General features: G+C 38.9%; 1 protein-coding gene across 1 annotated transcript in view; it reads right to left on the minus strand.

Moving 5' to 3' along the window:
- Window positions 1-618: 618 nt before the first annotated feature.
- The window catches only part of Adgrg7 (adhesion G protein-coupled receptor G7), a 65051-nt gene continuing 48448 nt past the window's right edge, over window positions 619-17221 (minus strand). The window contains exons 12-16 of the mRNA XM_021209363.1: window positions 16193-16536; window positions 14042-14138; window positions 7309-7464; window positions 4826-4982; window positions 619-1006 (exon numbers count right to left, since the gene is read on the minus strand). Of these exons, the coding sequence (XP_021065022.1) occupies window positions 773-1006; window positions 4826-4982; window positions 7309-7464; window positions 14042-14138; window positions 16193-16536 (988 nt within the window). The 3' untranslated portion in view covers window positions 619-772. The remainder of the gene's footprint in view (window positions 1007-4825; window positions 4983-7308; window positions 7465-14041; window positions 14139-16192; window positions 16537-17221) is intronic.

Below are 17221 nucleotides of genomic sequence, written 5' to 3' on the forward strand. Positions count from 1 at the left end.
GATCACATGAAATTTATTAGTTCCTTAGTTCAGACACTGACATGAGAAGCCCGGTTTTTGGTAAAAACAAAAAAGCAAAAATTCAAAGATGGTATCTCCTGAGTTCAGAGGGGGTTCTCTTCATACTTCAAGGTTTGGTGTTCTATGACTACCTAGAGCTTTTAAAAGCCAAACGTGTGATTACGAGTATAGTTTTTCATTTTGAATCTCATCAATCATCAATAATATATAGGTATTAAGAGGTGTGTGTGTGTGCACCTGCATAAGTACCTAGAGGGTTAGCAGTCTACTAACCTATCCCTCTCTCCATTTCTTACAGAGTTGATTATTCTGGTCACAAAACACCTTTTCCTATAGAGGAGACTGGTTGCCAAACAATTCATCGGCAAAAGTTTAATGTCTGTAAGCAGCTCCCTGTACTTATCAGGAGCCACTTTGTTCTAGGAGGTAATATTTTTACTCATTGTAAAAGAATTTGTTGTGAGTTCTGCATAATTGTCAAAGTATGTCATACAAACTTAATATTTATGGTCGTCTTAATATATATGTATGATTCTTCATTTGACTCACATAGTAATATAGTGAAAACCACAGAAAGCTACCAAATCCATTTTCCCTGTGATAATAAACAGCTTTAACATGTATTCAGGAAGATATCGTAGAAGAATTAGAGAATAACATAAACAGATACAATTCTTATGAGTTGGATAAAAAAAAAAAAGACCATCATGGGTAGCAGTCTTGTTAGGCACTTGATTTTGCTTGTTCACTTTCAAGACAATGATGTTTCCTCAGTCATTACAGATGGCTCCAGTAGCCTAAATCGTTCATTCAGGGATGGCAGGGACCTGAGCATATTGTACATCCTTACACGCAGTTTCAGTGGGGTTATTGAAGGCATTGGCTTCGTTCTGTCAAAGGATGATGACAGTGACTTCAGTACTTTGGAAGCTTCACTCTGAAATACTTTTGTTCGAACAGTGTAGAGAATGAATATTTGCAATCCCTGAAAGGAGAAGTAAACGTTAATACTAATATTACAATACAGACTCCAGCAGAACCGAAGGAAGAGATTTTATTTCACCCTCAGACTCTGAGGACGCACAGCTGCTCAACAACAGGAGCTTGCAGCTGCTGCGCATGTGCATGCCCTTCAGCTATACATAGTGCTGCACGTAACACATATTTAGAAGACCAGGGCTCATGCCCTGGCTTGACATAATCGCTGTGCAAGTCTGTTCCCTAATCTTTACAATCTTCAGTTTATAAAGCTGGAAGAGTTTCTGAGGGGCGTGTGGTGGTGTTGCCCATTTCTTCTTCTTCCAGCATTCTGTGACTCCATTTCCTGGAGATTTAGTAACATAGCTGGAATTTTATATACTCAATAATTTCCTAACAACACAAATTTAAGGCCCTGCTAGTCACTGATTCCCTGTTCTATACATGTGGATAAGGAGATGCACATAAAGACATAAGCCACAAAAGGCTGGCCAGTAGTCTCTGCATGGCTTTAAGCTGACCCTTACCAAAGTCCTATTGGCTTCACAGCCTTCTCATTCGTCCACCATCCTTGAATCCTTTCTGTTCTTACATCAACCCTAGAAACTAAGCCTTACCATCCCCAACTGATGGATATGCAACTGAAATTCGCATGAGTTAAACAAGTTGGTCAACATTACCCATCTACTATCAGTAGATCTTGGAGCCGAATCACTTCCTTTTTGGTTTCGATTTTTCTTCCTTATCCAATGTATGATGCTATCTCTTAATTGTAACTAAATAAATGTACTACCCAGTATATTATAGTTTCTATGAAGCCTTTCTTAATTCTTCGTTCACATTATTTATGAAAATAAACTATTAAATATTATTTGTAGCCTGGCTAATAATTTTGTGTCAATGTGCATTCCTTGACAATGTAGAGTATTATAGAAGATATTGCTACTGGGGAACACTGGTCAAAGAATATACGAAAACTGTATTTTTTCCCCTGGGTTTGGTTGTGCATAGAAGATATTTTTTGACTATAAAGGTGGCTCAGCAGTTAACAGTGTTCACTGCCCTTCCACAGGATCTGGGTTTGAATCCCAAGACCCACAGCATAGCCATGCGTAACTCCACTACCTCTTCTAGCCTGCATGAATACCAGGCAAGCACTTGGTGCACACCCAGCATTTTAAAGAGAATTCGAAAGATGTAATTATTCCGTCTAAAGTTTGGTGGTGGGTATTTGGGAACTTTGTAGCATTTTTCAACTTCAAATAGTCTAAAATGAATCCAAAATTATAGCTTAAAGGGGGTCGGATATCAATGAGGAAAGTTAATTAATTCTGCAGCAATTCAGAGTTTTTATAAATAATTTGGTGCCAAAAAATTTCAGTTTATGTACTGCATCTACAGAAATTATCAGCCAGCAAATGTTTCAGTGTTTTTCACAATCTACTGAAGTGGTTACTCAAAAAATACTATCACTGATGTGCCATTCACTTTAAAAAGAAGGCAGGACAATAGGACAATCCAATAAGATACCTTGGAAACTTTTTTAAATGCATTGTTATATATAATACAATTTAGTTAATACAGATATCAATTATAATTTAAATAATATTTTCAAGAGAACATATTGTTGACAATGTCAATCATGTAGTAAATTTTAATTGTACCAATAAATTTAGGAGACAAAAAACAATTACACAATATTAACAGTATTCTTTCTCTCAGACTATAACTCAGCAGTAACTGTGTTTGCATAACAAGTAAAGAGGCCCTGGTCAGATTCCCAGTATTGCAAAAAATATTTTTGCTCACACATTATTACTTTCAAAGGATGGAGGGGGGAGGGGCAGTAGATGCTTTTTCACTCCAAAAAATAAAAGTTGAACCTTATAGTAATCATTAATAAACAAGGATTGTAATTAATAGACTTTAAAAATATAACAAAAATATTTAAAATGATTACAGAAAATGATATGTACAAGGTAATGTTATTGACCAGGCATGATAGTTAAAAGTTAGGAGGTGATGGTAGATTCATGTGACAAAATATGATAGAATTAGAACCAACAGGTTCATCTCTTTCAGGTTTTAATTTTTTTTGTTTCTTGTTTATTGTGTGCAAATGTGTGGGTGCACACTCACCACACTGTTTGGGTGAGTGCCAGGGGATTCTGTAGGTGTCAGTTCTGACCACCATGGGGGTTCTAGGAACTGAATTCAGGGACTGGACGATCTTGAATAAGTACCTAACTCCAGTAGTGTACTGACTAAGCAAGAAGAATGAGCAAGATGAACAGCTCTCTGGGATCTGCCTCTCTGGGGCAAAACCAAATGGCAGAATCAAGGCATTCTCAGAAGGAAGAGAAGAAAAGAGGAGGAAAAACTAATGGTGAAAACTACAAAAGATTCTAGCAATTCAGCCATCCTGAGGAAAATACATGCCAAGAAAGTATAGCTGTGTACGCCATAGACATAATACTGAATGTTAAAGCTAGGAGAAAAACCGCAAAGTAAGCAGAGAAAAATAACACATTTGTGTGCAGTAGAACAGTATGAATGGCTGAGGACATCTCATTAGGATATGCAGCAGAGTGTGAAATTACTTCTCTAAAATCCCAAAAGCGGGGGGGTGGGCGGGAGGCTCACCCAACCCAGAGTTCCATATCTAATTAAAAAAAAAAATCCTTCAAGAATAAGAACAAAACATACAAAAGTTAAAAGAAAATACTTAGTCACCAAAGCCATAAATAATTACAAGGAACACTAAGGAATGACTTTGGGCTCAAGGGAAATGATACCATGTGACATTCAAATCTTCAGAAAGGAAGGAAAGGTCCTGGAAATGGTTGACGCATGGCCAAATACAAAGCTTTACCTATAATTTCCTTTAGATGTATATGTCTTTTTAAGGAAAAAGTAGCATTGATTTGTGGGGTTTATTCTGTATATACATGTAGGACAAGAAAATGACAGCACAAGGGAGGGGGTGGCAGGCAGATTCTATTGTTATGACACCCTTCATTTTACTGGGTATTATAAAATATCAATTTTAAGTTCCTTATGAAAGAAGTTATAAATGCATACTACACCATGAACTTATTCCCAAATACAAAGTGTTACTGGTTACTGGGATGTGATTAAAATGGAATCATAATGATAACCAATTATACTCAAAAGTGGAGAGGAAGTGGGCAGCAGGGGAATTAAAAACAAATGAGTGGTCAGTTTTCCACTAGCAGCATTCGGATGAAGATGTTGAATCCTCAGCTCTGCCTGCACCATTCCTATACGAGTTGCTGATAAGGAAATGATATCTGTTCACAGCAGTAAAACCCTAAGTAAGACAGTAAGACAGTGTGTTTTGTCCGAGGATTCAAGGGAAGCTGGGGGGGGGGGGGCTGGAAGCACAGTCACCTCCCCAGAGTAAAGGCAGGTACAGCGTAAAACTAAACACTATACTGGTGTGTTGACATGCTCTTATTTCTCACTTGGGAGATTGTGGTCAAGGTAGAAGCAAGTGCAACTGTACTGAAAACAACTCTGCTATTACATGATGTGTGTTCTAATTTAACACAAACCCAACAAACCACAGAAAACTGAAACGTTTACCATTTATTGACTTTGAAGGAGCATTCTATCTCATGGAGTTCTGAACCTATGGCCATTTCCCCTGAGGAAAGAGATTTTTTTGCTATAGAATGCTTCTCATCTATTTAATATAGATCCCACTAAAGGTAACTAAACAATGGTCCTCAGGGAGTTTACCAGGAAGGAAACACTGGTCCCGGGTGACACATATTCTGCTTCTTTCTGACCATCTATACCATACCTGAGTGGTGTTGAAAAGACAGAATATGTAGCTGAAAACAATCCTGATGTCATCGTTACTAATCAGCATAGCATATGCTAAGATCCAGGTAACTCCAAAAACAACAGCGATAGATAGTGTGCTGAAAACCTTCTTTAGGGATGAAACTTTTTTTGTGCTACATGAGAAAATAAGAAAATGAGAAAATATGGAGTGTTAGGATTTGCTTACTCGAGCCATCACTACTCATAGGCTAGCATGCATGTTCAACTGTCCATATACTTTGCTTACTTAATATTGTGCCATACCTTGTCACCCTCTGAAGAAAATGTGATCCCGCTATTTTAAATGACCCCAACATTCCCTTTAAAGCACTGGCAAATCATTCCTTTCATAATGCATAGGAAATTTCATGAGGAATCTATTTTTTTTAATGGGATTTTTTTTGCTATAACTAACAGATCAACTAGTGAAGAATTCCATAGGGAGGTTGGGATACTTGGGAACTTCTTATGCCTTGAGATAATATAAAAATAAGATTTATGGAAGTCTGTACCCCCAGTATCTGGTCTTGACCGTGTGACTTCCTATGGCCAGGAGAACAAGCCTGTTCTTCTTGCTCTTGAGAACATGACAGTGTTAGTGACTGGGTGAACCAGGCCTCTTCAGGAACAGACTCCCATGTTAGAATACTCTCAAAAATACCTTTCTCATTATTTTCAGTAAAAACTGTGTAGTGCAAAATGGTTGTGTGTTCAGGGGTATTTCTGACCGTTGTTTTCATTTTTACATGCGTGCTCTGAGACATTGACCTAACTATGCCTAAAACATGTGCCCACTATCTTTTAAGTTATGATTCTAAATTGGGCCTCCCTGTGAGTTGGCACATCCCCTATGTAAATATGTATTGACTCCTCAGATAAAATCCCCATGCTTCCTTTACTCAGGCAAATTGGAACTTATTCTCCTGCTCTTCTTGCTGGTCAGACATTTTCTCACTTCTTTATGTCTTCGTCATGCTTATTTTTAGCTCTGTACTCACCAAAATGTGAACCCACTGTATCAGTTTATAATAGCAATATATTAAAAAGTATGAGCTGGGGTAATAGAAGATTTAATAAAAAGTGACACAGCACAAATAAGCTTCCCCAACTAAAAGACTGCCACCCAAGATCACCAAGAATCAATTAACTACCAGCAACTACGTATGGAATGGACTCATCACAGCTTACCTTGAACGTGCTTATCCTAAACTACTTGCACCATCCAAGCCTATGGCAAATAACAGTTTGTCATTGTAAATCCTTAAGTGTTGGGGTGATTTGGTTTGTATCTAGCTAGCACATGAAAGAGGGTTAGCTAAAACAAATTATGTATCCTCCTCATTGTTATTAAGCCAATTTAAAAACCATAGGCTTGTCATTCAAAATTGAGGTATACAAATTTGATCGTTATTTGTGACCCCAAATTATGTTTTATATATAAAAAATATAATCTAGTATGCAACTAGTCTAAGAACCCACCACCAAAGTGTTTCCACCCCCAATATTACTAAAATATGTTTTAATGCTTAGCAAGAATGGTAATTTCTCCATGTAGCCTTTAAATAAGAGCTATTAACCATGTATGAAATGTGATACTTTGATTTATAAAGCACATGCTTAAGATTGTGTTCTCATCCAAGATGGCGGTTTTCATTTATCTGTCCTCACTAAGTAGATCCACTTGTAGACTGAGTGTAACATACAGATGTCCACATGGAAAGGAAGCTTGGAATGCACAGGCTTGCAGAATTCAGTCTGGGCTTATAGCTTCATCTGTACTTTGTTCTGCCCCATCTGCTGTAAACCCTGGACAGGAGGTTGCAGCATGTATGCGTTCAGGGGTTTCTGATCTTTAACCTACCTAAAGCTCTTGTCAAATAGTAGAGATAACAATAAGACCACCTACTGTGGCCAGAGAAATCACATTCAGAAGACATGCAGTTGGGTGGGACCTGGTAAGCCACCCAACTCACTGTCCCAGTGTCACTAAATGAGAGAATCCATTTGTAAGGGAAATCTCAAACTGTTGTATACTTGGAATACATTTTGGAAAGTTTGAAGCTACCGTGTAATCCACACACCGCAGGTAGCAAGTTTCAAATTGAAAACATGGATGCTAGCACCTGCCTCCTTATAACTCTCTTATTCAAGTATTCAAATTTTGTTTCCTGAATTTGGAGGGGAGCTTTTGAAGAGAAGATATTTTCTTGAAACTGTGTGGTTTAATTTTTGCTGGGGCCAATGTGTTATACAATGCTGTGCACCACAGAGGTTAGAAGAGAAGGGGAGAATATCCATCTTCTTGGACAAAGTTCACTGGGAAATCTCTCCTGAATACCTGCCCATGCCTTGTGCAGATGTTGAAAACTTCTGCAGGGGTCTGAGGTGTACTGAGGTGCTGTGTTACATATATATTAGTCCTTGCAGTGTTATATATACATGAGCCCTGGAGAATCTCACCTTGTCAGGTTCTGGTTGTTCTTCCACAACACTTTGACTGTGATTATGACAAATATAGTAATGTTGGTGATGAGGATAATGGTTACAGGTATGATGAACGACCACAAAAGTGGACTTCTTGCATAATCATTGTTCTTGGGAACGGCCAGCCAGCAGCTGTGGGGCAAAAAATACTTCAGCAAACCAAGGAAATAACAAATATCAATTCCTTTTGCTATTTCCACTATTGGCATTCATGGAACTGAAGTCCTTGATAAAAATATCCCTTGACTTCTTACACATCCGAGGTTAATTTCAATAATTCAGCCCAGTAGAAAAGTTGGTTCTGCCAAAATTTCCTTGAGTCATTGTGGGCCAGCAGAAGGTAAAATACACTTTGAGTCAGATACCAACAATGAAGACTCAGGAGTCAGATGCTGAGGTGGAAGCCTCCTCGCTCAGAAAGGCAGAAAAAGCACCCAGCTGACCTTTCTCCTTAGCCAATGTCCCAGAAGCAATGCCCCTCTTTCAGGCTGTCTCAATAAACTCCCTTCAAACCAAATGTCCTTCCATTCTAGACTCATCTTACTATCTATGATTTTTTTTTCTTAATAATCCTGTGTTTACTTCCTATGTTCAACTGGTTGCTTGATCCGCCTCTTGACCTGTGGCCTTCTCTTAATCCTGTTTACAGTAATGAAGAAGAAAGCTCTTGGATTAATGGTGTATGCTAAGGCTGATCCACACCATGACTAAAAACAAGTTTTCCAGTAAATAACACAATCTTGGGGTTCACAGTGTGATCAGATATCCTGTAACACAGGACATAGGGTATTGCTAGTTAATAGTTCTACTACTGAATAATATACCCTGTTGTGATTTGAATGACAAATGTCTCCCAGAGGCTCATGCATTGATCACTTGGTTCCCAGTTGGTGGCACTGTTTGGGGATGTTACAGAACCTTTCAGAGGCAGAGACTTGCAGGAGGAAGTACACTGGAAGTGGGCTTTAAGGTTTTATACTTCATACTTTATAGGTTTATACTTTATATTATATAGGCATCAAGGTTCTACTCCCTGTCCCCTTTCTACTTTCTGTGTATTGATGAATGCCAAAGCTCTGATTTGTGATTTTCAGGGTGGCCTTATGTTTCCACTGTTGTGACTTCTCAGGCAGGTTGGACTTCTCCCCCATGCAACTGTAAGCCAAAATAAAACTTGCTTCCTTAAGCTGCTTTTTGTAAGGATATTCTACCACAGCAACAGAAAAGTACTAACACACGTACTCCTATGCCTACAACAGTCTTGAGTTTAGATGTTACTTCCTGACATTTACAAGGTACCTAACCTTAGGCAAGCCATTACTCCTATTCTACTTATGGATATGTATCTTATCCTGGCTCATAATATAAAAGGTACAAACTGCTGTAGAAGGACAATATTTCCAGCTCCAAATTTCACCAGTATTTCTGATGTATCATTAGAGCATTATATAAATATTATATATAAACATTAGCAAACATACATGTTCCCTTCATTTTTCTAAACAGATGACACCAATAAATGCTTCTAGAACTTCCTTAGCATATATATCTTAGAGATCATTGGAGAATAAAAAAAAACTTCATTAATTAATTTAGCATTTTTACTCTATTACCTAATGTTCTGTATTAATACTTAGTGGTGTGTGTGTGTGTGTGTGTGTGTGTGTGTGTGTGTGTGTATGATCACATGTATATGTACATGCCTATGAAGGTCAGAAGGTAACCATGAGTGTTTTTCTGAGATAGGTTCTAATCCTTGGCTGGAAGCTGGCTGAATCAAGGCTGACCATTGAGTATTAGTGATCTGCCTGAGCTTTCCCGACACAGTGATTGCAAATGTGTGTACCACATCTGCCCCTTTATCTGGGAGCTTGGAATCTGTACTCGGGATGTCACACACACTTGGCAAACATTTTCCCGCTGAAATGCCTCTCCAGCCCCTCAATAGACATTTAAAAATGCTAATAACTAAATGGAGTTTTCAAAGGTTGTTTAACTACATTGTGTTTTTCATCTTATAGATTGTCTTTTGCTATTTTTGATTTGGTGAAAGAAGTTTGTGTGTGTTTGCATTTTTCACTTCTCACCCAAATTGAAAATGATGTAACAATCTCATAGTATTGTTGAAATAATTTATTTATTCATTTAAAAACATTTAGAGAGAACATGTTGTGTGAGAACATGTTGTGTGCCAGATAGTTTTTTAGACACTAGGAAAATTCTCAGTAGAGAAAACTCCATATTTTAGTAAGTTAATCTAGTTTAGAGGTGCAGATAAAACAAAAAAAATAATTATATTTTAGGTGCTGACAAGCATGGGAGATTAAAAAAAAAACGTAATGTGGTCAACAAGAGTCTAGAAATTACTATATGTGTGTGTGTGTGTGTGTGTGTGTGTGTGTGTGTGTGTGTGTGTATGTATATATGCATATAAAGGGAGGGGAGGATTTCAATCTAATAGAGTGGTTGAGACAAATGCTCACAGAAAAACAACATTGGAGCAAAGACCTTGATAAGGGGGGAAGGGTGTTCTAAACAGAGATTACATTGTGTTCAAATGCCCTGTGGTGACAACTTTAGTCAATTCAGGTAACCCTAGCCAAGATGCCTAACTGGGGGGAGTGGAATCTGAAGAGGCCACCTCCTGTAGCCAGGCAGGATGCTGAGTGGACACCAACCCACTCACAAAACATTCCACCCAAAATTTGTCCCATCTAAAAGAAATGGAGGGACAAAGATGGAGCAGAGACTCAAGGAATGGCCAACCAATAACCGGCCCAACTTGAAACCCATCCCATGAACAAGCACCAATCACTAACAGTATTAATGATACTCTGTTATGCTTGCAGAAAAGAACCGAGCATAACTGTCCTGTGAGAGGCTCTACCCAGCAGCTCACTGAAATAGATGCAGATACCCACAGCCAAACACTGGATGGAAGTCAGGGACTCTTATGGAAGAGTTGGGGGAAAGGAATAAAGGCTCTGAAGGGGATTGGAACTCCACAGGAAGATATACAGTGTCAACTAACCTGGACCCTTAGGGGCTCCCAGAGGCTGAATCACCAACCAAAGAGCACACATGGACAAACACCAGAGGCACCTATGTAGCAGATGTACAGCTCAGTCTTCATGGCTGCTTATTTTGGCCTCAGTAGGAGAGAATGCACCTAATCCTGCAGAGACTTGATGTGCCAAGGGTGAGGTGATACCAAGGGAGCCTTACCCTCTGAGAGGAGAAGTGGGTAAAGGAGCTCTGTAAGGGGGACTGGGAACAGGGGCAGCATTTGGGATGTAATTAATTGGTTAATTAATTAAAAAGAGAAACATTGAGCAAATGTACAAATGAAAGGAAAAGAGGCTAGTGAGCTCAGAATGAGTAAATGCATGAGGACTGTGGATGGATGGGAACCACTCTGGAGCTCCATGAGCAATTGCTTGCATCCTGAATGAGGCAGAGAGACATAGAATGAACTGCTTTAGGTTTAAAAGAATTACCCCAGAGACAGTGATGAGAGCAGAACTTGAGCAAAAGGGGGGAAACCATGTAGGAGTTCATTGTATTGTAAGGGGCATGCAATAGGAGAGGTGCTAACAAACTGTCTGGGTAAAGATCATTTAAAAGGAAGGAGAAAGACCAGGCAGATGACACACACTTGCACATTCAGCACTTGGGAGGTAGAGGCAGGAAGACTAGGAGTTCAAGAACATCCTTGGTTATTTTGCAAGTGCAAGGCTAGGGGATCCTACCCGGAAAAAGTAAAGAGAAATAATTTAATGATTGTTTAACTGTTGAGTGGAGGAGAATTCAGGATGACTGGTATCATTGTCCTGAGTAGTTTTCAAAGGAAAGACAAGAAATGTCAGCAGACTGAATAGCCTACCATTTACAAAAACAAAACAACAAAAAATAAAAAACAAACAAAAACAAAACAAGGTCTGGAAAGGTGGCCCAGGGGTTGACAGCTGGGTTCTGTTTGTTTGTTTGTTTGTTTGTTTTGTTTTTGGAGGGGGAGGCGGGGGAAAAGGGGTTGGTTGTCAGCAACCACACTATGCAGCTTAGAACCTCCTGTAATTCTGCCTCTAGGGAACCTAACATTCATCTGGCCTCTACCTGTATCTGCACACATGATAATGCCCTGGTATCCTAAATACTTTCTAGCATATACACATAGACACATATTATATAGATTTTTTTTTTTTACAAAAAATAAGCATTAAGAAATATCCAGAGACTCCATTTGGCTTCAAACTATGTAGGCTTTGTGCATGTTGCCACAAAATGAGTTTTCTCCAATGGAGTCTCAACAGATACATCAACCACGCTCCAGGGTCAGGCCTCATGCTCAGGAGAGAAGCTGGCCAACACATAACATATTCAGTGATATTTTTGAGGACTTTTTGTTTGGTTTTGAATTGTTTTGGCATTTTTTTTGCTTATTGGCCTTTTGCTTGTTTTCATGATTTTCAGTTTGGGGGAGGTTTGTGTGTACGTGTGTTTCTTGTTTATTTTGATTTTGTACTTATTTTTTGTTTCTCTTGAGAGAGGATAAGAAAGAGAAAGAATGAAAAGGTGGGTGGGTGGTCTGCCTTTAACAGAGTGGCTCCATCTCTAAATAAGATGATTAGAGAGTATAAAGTTTATATTAAGAATGTGCAGAATCCCTTGACTTTCATCTGTCATTGGAGGATAGCTGTTATGGTGTAATTACAAAGCACCCCCTGCACATGCTCAAAGGTACAAATTATGAGAACCATCATTTGTGTGCAGTGAGCCAAATGTTTTTTTGTAAGCATCTCCAGTGGTCCAAGGATGGAAAGACCTGTGGGAACCTATTCTTAGATATCTGCTTCTATAGGAAAGTATGTCAGGACCACTCTCTCCTTCTATCTGTTGCTTTAGTTCAAGACAGGTTGTGGTACTTTGTTCTCACTGCATCTCTTTTGCATGTTATTCTGAATCCAGTGACTCATACCTTGAGATATAAACTGCCAAGGAGGAGGAGGAACAGCAGGAAGAGGAAGAGGAGGAGGAGGGGTCCTAGTAAGTCTAATTTCTACAGTCATGGGGTAGACTTTCTAGGGAAAAAAAGGGTCACGGGATGTAGACTGATAATAAAGATGTGGAGTCTACTGAGCCTCTTCTATAGACTTTAGATAGGCTAAAGGGTTTGGTTATTTTGCCATGGAATATGGCAAGACCCAGTTTAACCTCTATAGCATACACTGGAAAAATTCACCACCAGTATCTTATAAGTTCCCATGGTTAACACCAACTCTGCCCCATCAGAGTGAATGATACAGCCTATCTGATGACAGTGTAGAGAACTGAGGTCGTGCATTAAGAGAGTGTGGCCTGGCCTGTATTTTCTTCTTAACTAGGCTCATGGGGAGAAAACAACAGGTCAGAAAACTGGGTAGGGGACCCTACAGATGGAACTGTGGGCAGAGAATCAGAACCTGAGGCATCATGGAAGTACCAATAGAAGGATAGCTCAGGGGAAACATGTATCTTTCTCGATACATGAAGAAATGAGACCTTTGATGGCAAGAGTATGTGGTGGAAGACAGTAGGGTGATCAGGATGATCATATTACACAGTCTCTCCTTTCCTCCCATCTGTAATTATCAGTGGCCTGGTGCTGTTCTCAGTGTCTATCACTGTGCTCAGGAAAGGCCCCACTATAAATTAGTGATAGTTCAGTGTGACTAAACTTATATAATCTGACTTCTCTCTCATGAAAGCTCTATGCCTGGGGTAGAAATGAATAGAAAATTAATGGTAAGAAATTAATGATGTGATGAGAATAAATTATCTCTCCCATGAGATATCCACATCTCTTATTTCCAACTATGAAATTTAAGGTTTAAAACTCAAAGTGATTTCAAAATCTAATGAAACAAAAAGTCTAGGATGAGAAATCTGGCCAGGCATTCAGTCTTATAGCTTGAATGAGTCCCTTGACACTGTAGCCTTCTCTGGGTTGTTCGAGAGTCATTATGATGATAGGATTGTTCAGGTGAGTTAGCTTAAGAGTTAATGTGAGATTTGGGGATACAGATGGCAGGGTGATACAAGAGAAGGAAGGATAAGCTACAGGACAGCTGCTATCTGGTGGGAGAAATACAAGTAAAGTATGGAGCCTGAGTTCAGCTCAGCTCAACTGTCTTTTCTTCTTCCCACATAACAGCCAAACACTGTACAGTCAGGTATATCCAATATAAACAGCTAATTGTTGTGATATATTATCCATTACCAAGAGATAGTTATTATAATAATCATGTTTAACAGGATGAATTCATCTGAGTGAGACATGGAGAGTGCTTAGTGAGTTAAATGTTTTCAGGGTTGATTGACATCCCTTCATAATTGCCTTAAGTAAAATTGCTGTAACTGTCATCCACACTGTAGATGAGGAAACTAAGACACAAGATTACTAAGGACCATAACATTTATGCTGCATGATTTTTTTTTTGACTAACCAAAAGAATGTAATTTTAATATGAGAAATTTCAGATTTATCTGGTGGATACTTCCTTTTCAGGAAAGGTCATAGGAAATTTCTGTGTTATTGTATCTAAAATACAACAAATTTTTTGAGAACTTAAAATAACCATTATAAAATATGACATTTATAAAGTGAAAGTTGGACACTTGGAGACAACACATATACTTTTATGTCAAAGAAGTTTAAAGAGCTAAAACTTACATTTCCTCTTGCCGATAGTCTAACTCCCAGTACCTCTTGTTCCCACTCAGGGCATAAATAATCCCAATCGTCATACCTACTATTATTGCTGGAACTCCTAAGTGATAAAGAGAGGAAAGAGGTTAATACTTTATCCAAGATGGATATTAATTATAAAAGACTTTGAGTAAATTATACATCTGACCTCTTTAGATGTATTCTTTTTCCTCTTTGGACAATATACTGACCCATGGCCAGCAGTAGAATTAAAGTAGAATTTTCCCATTCTCTTTCTATTTTTAGTGTTCTGTAAATACCAATCCTATCTGATTTCTCATTTCTTAATTTCCCAGTAACAACATTCACTACCAAATGTCCCAATTTATTTTTTACTTGAACAATTTAAATTTGATTAGAACTGAAACAGTTCTTCCCTTTGTCTTTCCTGGGACACAACATAATGTTCAAGAATTTTTTTCGTAACAAGTCACTCTGATTACTTTCCTTGAAACACTGTTAAAGTAGCTAGGAGATTTTCTTCTGTGCTAATGAGTTCAAGGCTCTTTCCCACTTTCCCTTCTATTAGATTCAGTGTATCTGGTCTTATGTTGAGGTCCTTGATACACTTGGACTTGAGCTTTGTGCAAGGTGACAAATATGGATCTATTTGCATTCTTCTTTTTTATGTTTTTTTATTAGATATTTTCTTTATTTACATTTCAAATGCTATCCCGAAAGTTCCCTATCCCCCCCCCCCCCCCGCCCCTGCTTCCCTACCCACCCACTCCCACTTCTTGGCCCTGGCATTCCCCTGTACTGGGTCATATAAAGTTTATTTGCACTCTTCTACATGCTGACTTCCAGTTAGACCAGCACCATTTGGTGAAAATGCTTTCTTTTTGCCACTGTATGGTTTTGGATTCTTTGTAAAAAATTAAGTGTCCATAGGAGTGTGGGTTTATTTCTGGGTCTTCAATTCTATTTCACTGATCAACCTGTTTGACTCTATACTAATACAATGCAGTTTTAATCACTTTTGCTCTGTAGTGCAGCTTGAGGTCAGGATTGTGATTCCTCTAGAAGTTCTTTTATTGTTCAGATTTTTTTTTTCCATATGAAGTTGAAAATTGTTCTTTCCTTGTCCGTGAAAAATTGTGTTGGAATTTTGATGGGGATTGCTTTTGGTAAGATGACCATTTTCACTATATTAATCCTACCAATTCATCAGCATGGGAGATCTTTCCATCTTCTGAGGTCTTCTCTGATTTCTTTCTTCAGGAACTTGAGGTTCTTCTCGTACAGATCTTTCACATTGCATGGTTAGAATTACACCAATATATTTATATTATTTGTGGCTATTATGAAAGGTGTTGTTTCCTTAATTTCTTTCTCAGCCCATTTATCATTTGTAAAAAGGAGGGCTACTGATTTCTTTGAGTTAATTTTATATCTGGCCACTTTGCTGAAATTGTGTATCAGCTGTAGGAGTTCTCTGGTAGAATTTTTGGGGTTGCTTTTATATACTATCATATCATCCGTGAATGGTGATACCTCAACTTTCTTCCTTTCCAATTTGTATCCCCTTGATCTCCTTCTGTTGTCTTATTGTTCTAGCTAGAATTTAAGTACTGTATTGAATAGATAGGGAGAGAATGGGCAGCCTTGTCTTGTTCCTGATTTTAGTGGGATTGCTGCCCTGTCTGGCCTCAGTGGGAGAGGGTGCACCTAATCCTGTAGAGACTTGATACCCCAGAGTGGAGGGATACCTGGTGGCACCCTCTCAGAGGCGATGAGAAGCATTCCCTCAGAAGGATGAGGGCAAGACTTTGTGAGGAGGCACTGGGAGGGAGGGCAACATTTGGGGATGGGAGGGATATAAATAAATAATTGATAAAAAGTAGCTAGGAAATTAATTGCACATGGTCCAAATCTAGCATAAACTAATAAAGGGATGTTTTAAAAATTAAACCCTTTAATTTAGCTTATAATATGTCCAGGACACCTGTGTTGATCTCTCACTGGAGAGTAAGCTACTAGACAGAAAAGAGTTCTTAGTGATTGCTCTATTTTCTTTCCCCTGCCTGAATGGTTAGCCCTCCAATGGGTGTTTGTTGACATTAGACAATTGCAACAAACTGAAATTTCTAATTAAGTGTTGATGCAAACACTTACCCCATCCAACTAATGAGATGAAGACAATAAAATGCCGAGGGAGAGGCTTCATGGTTCTTATCAGAAGGAAATAGAGCTGTGTGGCACTCAGTCCATTCCAGGTGAATGTCACCAGCAGAAAGTAGTGGAGCAAGGCAGCAATGGCTGTGCATGAGGGATTCGGGGTCTCAATGGTGTCGCTTTCTGGTATTTTGTTATTTTCAGGGTTAGCATTGATGTTACTATCACTTGTCTTTAGGTTCTTATTGGAGTTTTCAATTCCAAACACAAAGAGGAGGTTAAAAATCAACATTGATGTACACAAACTGACCAACACCCAGGTTACTGAGGTTTTTCTGATTTTCCTAAAAATGAAAAGTAAAAAAAAAAAAGAAAAGAAAAGAAATAAATTAAATATGAAGAACCAAGTGAAATCACAGAAACTGCAACAACTGAGACAGGCTAAGCTGACTCTATGACAGGCTTCAAGTTGGCAGCTCAGGAGACCAGGCCTAAATCTCTGTTTCTAAGAACTGAGCAAGTCCAGTCAAGCCCAGGCAAGTCAGCTACTGAAAAAACCAAACCAAAACCAAAACCAAAACAAAAACAAAAACAAAAACAAAACCTCAGGTTTCCAGCAGTCAGTCAGAAACTGCCCTGCCATCAGAAGCTGCCCTGCCACCCTGGCCTGAGAGAAGGACAATGGGTCAGCAGCAGTTTCCAGACTTCCCCAGCAATAGTTTCTAGTCCCCCACGCTCCATCAATGGTTCTGGAATGTCCCTAGAGACAGAGCCAATGATTAAGACAGAGGTCACCAGCCAGAAGTGGTGGCGCACGCCTTTAATCCCAGCACTTGGGAGGCAGAGGCAGGTGAATTTCTGAAGTTCGAGGCCAGCCTGGTCTACAGAGTGAGTTCCAGGACAGCCAGGGCTACACAGAGAAACCCTGTCTCAAAAACAAAAACAAAAACAAAAAACAAACAAAAAACCAACAACAACAAAAAAATAAGATAGAGGTCACCTAGCCCTCACCAGAACTCCCCTAATGTG

The sequence above is a fragment of the Mus pahari genome, chromosome 12 (genome assembly GCF_900095145.1).
Source record: "Mus pahari chromosome 12, PAHARI_EIJ_v1.1, whole genome shotgun sequence".
Taxonomy (NCBI): domain Eukaryota; kingdom Metazoa; phylum Chordata; class Mammalia; order Rodentia; family Muridae; genus Mus; species Mus pahari.